The sequence below is a fragment of the Pygoscelis adeliae genome, unplaced genomic scaffold (genome assembly GCF_000699105.1).
Source record: "Pygoscelis adeliae isolate BGI_AS28 unplaced genomic scaffold, ASM69910v1 Scaffold57, whole genome shotgun sequence".
Classification (NCBI taxonomy): Eukaryota; Metazoa; Chordata; class Aves; order Sphenisciformes; family Spheniscidae; genus Pygoscelis; species Pygoscelis adeliae.
This window is the reverse complement of record NW_008825615.1, coordinates 2,935,801-2,944,348: the sequence shown is the minus strand read 5'-3', so window position 1 is coordinate 2,944,348 and position 8,548 is coordinate 2,935,801. Positions and strand designations below refer to the sequence as shown.

General features: G+C 40.0%; 1 protein-coding gene across 1 annotated transcript in view; it reads right to left on the bottom strand.

Moving 5' to 3' along the window:
• Positions 1–1,948: 1,948 nt before the first annotated feature.
• The window catches only part of UBE3D (ubiquitin protein ligase E3D), a 97,139-nt gene continuing 90,539 nt past the window's right edge, over positions 1,949–8,548 (bottom strand). Inside the window, exon 9 of the mRNA XM_009333224.1 lies at positions 1,949–3,129. Within this exon, the coding sequence (XP_009331499.1) occupies positions 3,109–3,129 (21 nt within the window). The 3' untranslated portion in view covers positions 1,949–3,108. The remainder of the gene's footprint in view (positions 3,130–8,548) is intronic.

Genomic DNA, 8,548 nt, shown 5'->3' with positions numbered 1-8,548 from the left:
AGTTCTGAATAATGTATTGCCTGGTACCTGGGAAAGTATCAAAAACATTTTTCTGAACATGGCCAAGGAAATCTATTTTCAAATGGAAACCTGTCCAAGGCATTTATATATTATCATATGTGGTCTGATATTTTCCAGATAACGTCAATGGTTAAATGTTAATGGAGGTCTCAGAGCTAGAACCAAGGAAAGGGAAACATGAGACTAGGCGTGTCAAATTGCCCTGCCCCTCGTATAGACACAGACAGGCAATTGTGGCCATTGGGAACCTGGGGAAGGAAAATGTCCCCAAATGGGAGGGCAGCTGGAACAAAGATTTATTCTTTTTCTTTTGGGGACTTCACAACTTCTGCTGCCAATTGTGGTGGATTTGACCCTGGCCAGCAGCTAAACACCCACCCAGCTGCTCACTCACCACCCCCCACCCCCACCCCATTCTTCCACCAGCATGACGGGGCAGACAAAAGGAAGAGCAAAAGCAAGAAAACTTGTGGGTCAAGAGAAAGACAGTTTAATAAGTGAAGGACAGACCCGCCCCCCCCGAAAACAAGTGATGCAAAGGCAATAGCTCGTCACCTCCCACAAGCAGACCGATGCCCAGCTATTCTCTGAGCAACCACCACCCTGGAAGACACCCCTCTCCCCCTTTCTTCCTCTACCCCCAGTTTTTACTGCTGTGCATGATGCTGTATGGTATAGAATATCGCTCTGGCCAATTCAGGTCAGCTGTCCCCGCTGTGTCTTCCCCTCCTAACTTCATGCCCACCCTCAGTCTATTCACTGGGGGGAGGTAGGGGCGGAGTAGGAAATAAAAGAGAAGGTTCAGCTATAGTCAAGACATTAGTGTGCTACCAGCACTGTTGGAGCCACAAATCCAAACCACAGCACCATACGGGCTGCTATAAAGAACATTAACTCCACCCCAGCCAGACCCAGTTCACCAATGTATAGGGTAAAAAAGAACAATGAAAAGCATACAGAGAGAGAGGGCAAGCTCCTGAAAAGTTTAATGTTTTAAGTGTACACGCTGGGCTTAGCACTCTCTCAGGATTTGCTTCCTGAGCCAGCTGCAGCACTGACATCGCAGTAGCATGACTGGAGCCATTAGCTCCTACAGGTGAGTGACAGACCAAGCAGGATGGGCTTGACTTGTCCTTCATCTCTGGAAGGGTTTTTTCCCCCCAAAAATACTCCCAGTGTAATGTCTGCACTCATCATTCTGGAAGCATGTATGTTACCAGAGGCAGATGAACTCTTTATGGTCACAATACCAAATGAGGCAGGACATGACAAAAGCATAAATATTCTCTGACCTAAGATTGCTCCATACATGCAAAACCGTAACAGGGGTCATTTAAATAGGATGGAAAAGATTTTAAAGTTGAAGTATTTCTGTGTGATACGAATGTCTTCCATCTGCAAATTGCTCAGTCATATTCTGGGAAGCTGAAACTGCCACAGAAATTAAGCAGAACAAACAGTAAACTGATTTAGAAAATATATTTTATTCATAAAACGACTAAACATTGGTGTATAGACAAAATACGTTGGAGCTAGATAATTTAGTTCCTGAATACAAACCTCAGAATATTTGTTTCTCCCTTCAACACTGAAAACTAAAATAATAACAGAAAAATAAGATGATATCCAGACTGGGTGCTGGGAGGCCTCAGCTACTTGTCTTTGGATGTGTAAAACCCAGAGAAGGTGTCCAACACTTTGCAGGGTCACTTCCTACATTATGACAATTTCAAGAGTAAAGGGCATGTTAACTTTCCTTGAAATTCAGGAATTTTCAAAGAACTCCTCTAACAAGAATATTTCCTCCAGAATCCATTCTCCCAAAATATAGCTGTTTTCCAACAAGGTAGTATCTTTTTTTTTTTAAGAGTTTAAAGATGGACTTTGAAAAAGGCAGCCTACATAAACAGGCTCTCTCCTTTTTTTCTTTCTGTTTGGATACCTTTTTGTATACATTTTGAGAACGCAAGAATTGTCACACTAGGTCAGATGAACCATTCCAGTACCTGACTGATTTGCCAAGAGCAGTTGTTTAAGGAAAACTGCAGATGAGCGAGGCAGATACGGGATAAGACCCTGGAGGGATGAGGGGTCCAAGAGAGATGGCTGATATTAAAGGATCACTTCCTTCTAGCTCAAGAGCAGTCCATCCCAACGAGCAGAAATCGAGGCAAAAATGCCAGGAGGCATCTTTTCTGCTCCTTAGCCTATGCACTTATACCATCCTGTTCCCCTGGACAAGGGAAGGCAAAAATTGCTGTCAACTAAGTGAGCAACAAAAAATGGTAACAGCTTCTGTCTTCCACGGAAATGTGCTACCGCTCCCCTGGAAGGCAGCTGAGCATCCACAACAGAGAAGGACAATTTAGAGTAGCTGTATTGACTTGCTACAAGTATCTTTCACCTCCAGCAGTTTCTGCAAGGTCAGCCTTCACACACATGCTCTTTTGTGAAGTTGAAGGAATAATTACTCCAAGTAACCATAAAACCTTGATTCTCCAAAACATTATCAATTTTAAAAAATACAGAAACTGTCTTCCTTCTCTCTCAAGAAGGAAGGTAAACCTTAACGTGGAAACAATATACATGATAGACATGTAAGTCTGACAAAAAACAGATTTCATATTTTAAAGTTGGACCTCTAACTTTACCAGAACAAAGAAAGTAAAGAACTTACATTAGTATCCATGATGTTAAATATTTTCAAACCTCTCTTTGCTACCAGTTGTGAATTTTCCTAAGGACATATAGGTCACTATCAAACACTGCCTGATAAAGGTAGTACTAAGTTAGATAGATAATTTCTTTTTGGCAATGAAGAGATCGTAACAGTCATCCCAGCTGGATGTCACAGGAGTGACAGGTAAGTGACTCTTAGAATGACATCTAAGAATGTACTGGATGCAAAAATTAACTCTGTCTTTGGTTTTGAAACACATCCAGATATGAAGAATAACACACCACACCCACATTTTGTTTTGTATTGCCAGTGGATTTTTTTCTAGAAGTCACACCATTGGAAGTTAACTGTACGCTTCTGCTGAAAATGAATTTGAGAATAGTTTTCAAGATGGGTATCTGCATTCTTCACATCTTCAAAAAGGCAACCTGTAAAAGGAAGCAAAAACAATACTGTGATTAGTCTCAACACCGCAGGTGAAACAAAGATGTTTCATTGTATTAACTGAAATTACATATTATAATCATCTTTTCACTTAAAAAAAATAACACACTAACGTAATGAGAGTAGAGGCTATATTTGAGAGCAGTGTTACTTTCCCACCACTTTTCTACCTAATATATGTCTCCTAAAAAATTCACAAGCTTACTCTTCTTGCTCAAGCACTGCACTGCACTTGTTGCAGTGGAACTACATACATACTATATATACATACATGGTAGTAAATATAAATACATACTATATATACATATATACATACATACTATATATACATACATACTACATATCCTTTTTTTTCCTAGAATAACAAAGCACAAGGTGTTCATCTTGTCTAACTTAAAAGGCTATTTGATAGTATTTTGAAACTAGCCTAGATTAAATCTTTGATACATCCCCTGTTTTGCCTGAATATTAGCTTGTTTGAACAATGCGGTCGCTATAAGTGAAATCCTGATTCCAAAGCCAGGATGAAAAGTCCTGATGAAAAGTCCAAAGTCATAAAGAAAAAATGCCTTACATTTTAAAATGACCAGGAACCAAAATCCTACCCTAGGGGAGAAGACACATACTTGTATATGATCAGAAGATAGCAAATGATGTACCTCTCCTTTTTAGTGCACTAAGTGGACTGTCACGTCTAACAGCTATTTAGAGGGAAAGTGATCTATCAAATACAAGAGACCTACAGGATTTCTGGTGTCCCAAACTCATCTGTTCTTGGTCACATGCATGCAGCAGTTTCCCCTGCATGGTTTTGTTTTTGTTTAGCCTTCTTCAGAACCTGCAGGATACTAACTCAGAAAGTTAAGTTAGCTGACTGGAAACACAATCGCATGTCCAGATTCTCATCTGCCAAGGAGATTGCTTCAGATATTCAACTGGGAACTTTTTTATTGTCCTTATGATCAGCAAAGATGGACAGATGCCACCACAGAAGGACAAATAATAATAAAAAAAAAGAAAAAAAAAGACTACAAGGTTATACAACAGTCTTCTGAAAATATAACCTGTTTCTCCTACCCCACGAAACACACACAAGAAAAAAACATTTGAGACATACGCTTCCCCTTTTTTCTCTCCAAGACCTTTCAACAGTCACTTAAGTGAAGATTCAAATTACCATCAATTACCACTTTGGATTTTCAGAAGTGACCCTCAATCGCCACTCTACTTGATACTGTGACTAAAGAATGCATGAAGCATGATTAACCAGAAGGAATTGAATTAAAGCATAAAATACCACTGAGTGTTCAGAACAGAGTGCAAAACAGAGTAAAAACATTTATTTTGGATCCTATGCCCAAAGAATGTTTAAGAGAGTTATATGTCTGCTATAGAGGATGCAAAAAATTAAGTAAGTTTTAACATACCTAAGAGGCTTCTCAGAAAATCATTCATACAAAGGATTCATGTCTAAAATAACATGACTACGAGACATGAATGGGACACGACAACAGCAATTCCTGGTTAAGAATGGAAAAAGCAAGTGTTCTCACTTCCTGAACATCTCTTTTGCTACTCCAGCACTAACAGCAGTAACCTATTAGAAAGCTGCAATGTTACTACATGGAAGGGTTTCTAGAGATAAGACAACTGAGATCCCCCAAAGCTTCCACATTTCTGAATCGTTCTTTTCTTCCTCCAAACTGGAACTAAAATTCAGAAACAAGAATTTTCATGTAGGACATAAATTTTCAGAAACACCTGTAGGCAAAGCTGGCCAGCAAATAGCTGGCTGGCCAGGGTGGAAGTCTGCCTGCTTTCCCATGAAAATCTCATCACACCGGCATGTTCCCACTGAGTGTTTTCATTCAGCTCAATCAGCATTTTCCAACAGTAAGTTGCTACATCAAAACCACTTCTGTCAGCTCAACCAAGGGGTGTTGTAAAAGCTAGAGACTACTCATCATGTACGGAAATTTATCCACTAAGCCAAAGACTCCCACCCTGAAGACGTAAAATGAAAGGAAAATCAATATACCTGTCACCTTTCTCATTATTTAGTCGCTCAGATGAATAAAGACAGACTCATAATTAATAGCAAATGTAAAATCTTACCTATGCGGAAGAGTCATAAGTAACGCAGGCTAGGGATGAAATCCTGGCACCAATTAAGTCAAAGACAAAACTCACATTGACTTTAACAAGGTGAGAAATTTGTCCTTGCATTGCAAGGAAGAAAAAGAAAAATCAAGAAAAGCAATAACCATCTCAATACACCAGATTCAAAATTTTAAGCAGATTTCTCTACCCAAGATAGCAGGCTCCTCTGATACACAGTTTTGAGGTATCATTAGAGTGGATATATTTGTTTAATTTGACTACTTGCTATATTTTGTAACGCATGAAAAACACTTTTTCACTCCTTTTAGAGGATTATTTGCAACATAATGTTTCCCTAGACTGCCAGGCTCCCCTACTTCGAATAAATTGAAAAATATCAAAAGGAATCATTTATCACTGTCTGTATTTATATTTACTACCAACCAACGTGAATGAAAAAAGCACATTAGATCATCCCTACAGTTGACATAGCCAACAAAAAAAGGGATAACACATGGAAATCACAAGCTGTTTAAAAAACACCTGCAACACTTGAAGATGTTTGAGAACAAAACCAACTGAAACTAAACCACTTACAAAGTTCCACCTTACCTAAAGTTCAATACGAAGCATATAAAATACTTCTTTATCATAACTGTTACTGTAGATGCTCTTGGATCGCTCAACAGCAGTAAACCATATGTTATACATAATAAATGAATTACTATAGGTTGGGAAAGTGGGACTAAGTGGTTCTCCCTCAGTTCTCCATCTATTAGGATACTTTCTCTGCAAGACAGACAACTACTGGCCTCTTCCAGGTCTAGTAGCAACTCTTTCAGCAAAGTCTGCAAATCCAGTATTTCACCATTACTAGTGCACTTTGAAAGAAAAATAATGTGCCGAACAGCTATCTGATCTACAAACTAAGGTTTATCACTAAATTCAGAATAAAAGTCAGTTCTCTAACTGGTTTATTCAAGGATTTTTTATTGACCTTACCTCAGCAGGTTGTCCCCTTCTTTAAGCACTCAGGATAGCTAATATTAATCCATCGTTAAGAACTGATTTTTGTACTGTAGCATCCATACTTCTATGACAGGAGACATTGTTTTTTTCATTTTCTCTCCATTATTTCTGAGGATGATAATCTTATTCTATCTCAGAGTACCAAGTGCATCTCAGCACTCCACCCCACTAGTTTCCACAGAGCCAGAAGCTGTTAAGACCTCTGGATAATGAACAAACATAAACTCCACATTTTCAAGCATTTTAAGAGATCGATACAGAGGGAGCAGCAGAGCACCACAGACATCCAAATGATACATCTTACAAAATTACTTTATCTGTAACAATAAAGCAGCAACAACTTTGTTAAAAGCTTTTGGAGCTAGGGCAAGTTAAGAAATCCAGGTTGTGATGTTCAATTCTAGAAGCTGTGCTCTCTTAGCTTTCCCAGGAAAATGGGAAAATGCAAAATGTCAAACTGTTAAGCGTGCTCCAGACTACATGGGAATGGTACTGAGGATTGAGAAAAGCATCCTGACAGAGAGTGTACTTATGTGGTCCAACTTTGCAACAGGTTGCCCAGACAAGTTGTGCAACCTCCATCTGTCTTTGGCATATTCCAAACCTGACCAGAGACAGCCCACAGCACCCGGCTCTGGCTGACCCTGCTTGAGCAGTGGGGTTGGATGGAGCAGTCTCCAGAGGTGCCTCAGCCATGCTGCGACTCTGTGACAATTTTGTATGTACACACGCACAGGCGAGTGAAACAGCAGCACTATGCTGGCGGAAACTCTTTTACTATAAGCTACAAAAACAGAGGCTGGCAATATTCTTTCCTCAATAGGGAGAAGGTAGTTATGGGGTTATAGGTTTCAGTCCTTCTGAAACTTTCTAATAATATTTTATTTTATAGAGTGTTTCATCAAGCTGTGCCTCAAAGCATTTTCCTGACTTCATATGATAAAAATCTCGCGGAAAACAGCGGAGTCAGGGCATTTCCTACTGAATTAAGCATCCAGTCACAGAGTCAAACACTGAGGAGTAACAGGTGAAAGAAAAAAGTTGTAATTTCAGAAATTATTTTAAAAGCTATGGAGACCTAATGAACTAGGGAGATAAAAGAATGCGGTTCCAGATGGTAGAAGCTGCTGGAAAGAAATCTCTGCTACCCAAATGGTAACACTGGGTGAGCGGGCAGAGCAGATGACTGCTGTAAGAGAAGCAGAAGTATGACTAGAGGCAGCTAAACAATATATTTTAAAGAAATGCAATCTGCAAATCCAGTGCATACAATCTGTCTTGTGGAGCTGACAACAGACAGAGGAAACACAGCACTAAGAGAAAATTATTTTCTCAGCTAAGCAAAGGAAAAGCAGTTCAATCTTTCAATCAGCTGCAGGAACCAGAAAAGAAGCCAGATCCTTATTTCAACAAAACAGGAAAACAACCTGTATGCCAAAAGACGCATTCCCATGCCCTAACACAAACTTTTAAACTGTTCTTATGTTTGTATTCTCTTTAAAGGAGACCAAGTGAATAGTGCATAAAGAAAGATCTCTGTGTATGTCTCTCAAAGCTGAGGACACAGAATTTCTAATACCTACGTCTCTTCCAAGAGGTAAACAAAAGTATGTAGAAGAAAGACGCATTCCCATGCCCTAACACAAACTTTTAAACTGTTCTTATGTTTGTATTCTCTTTAAAGGAGACCAAGTGAATAGTGCATAAAGAAAGATCTCTGTGTATGTCTCTCAAAGCTGAGGACACAGAATTTCTAATACCTACGTCTCTTCCAAGAGGTAAACAAAAGTATGTAGAAGATCTGAAGGTGCACAAGTCCATGGGGCCCGATGAGATCCATCCGCGGGTCCTGAAGGAACTGGCAGATGAAGTTGCTAAGCCACTATCCACCGTATTTGAGAAGTCGTGTCAGTCCGGTGAAGTTCCCACTGACTGGAAAAGGGGAAACATAACCCCCATTTTTAAAAACGGAAAAAAGAAAGACCCGGGGAACCACAGGCCAGTCAGTCTCATGTCTGTGCCTGGGAAGATCATGGAGCAGATCCTCCTGGAAGCTATGCTAAGGCCCATGGAGGACAGGGAGGCGATTCCAGACAGCCAGCATGGCTTCACCAAAGGCAAGTCCTGCCTGACCAACCTAGTGGCCTTCTATGATGGAGTGACTACATCAGTGGACACGGGAAGGACTACAGATGTCGTCTATCTGGACCTCTGTAAGGCCTTTGACACGGTCCCCCACAACATCCTTCTCTCTAAACTGGAGAGGTATGGATT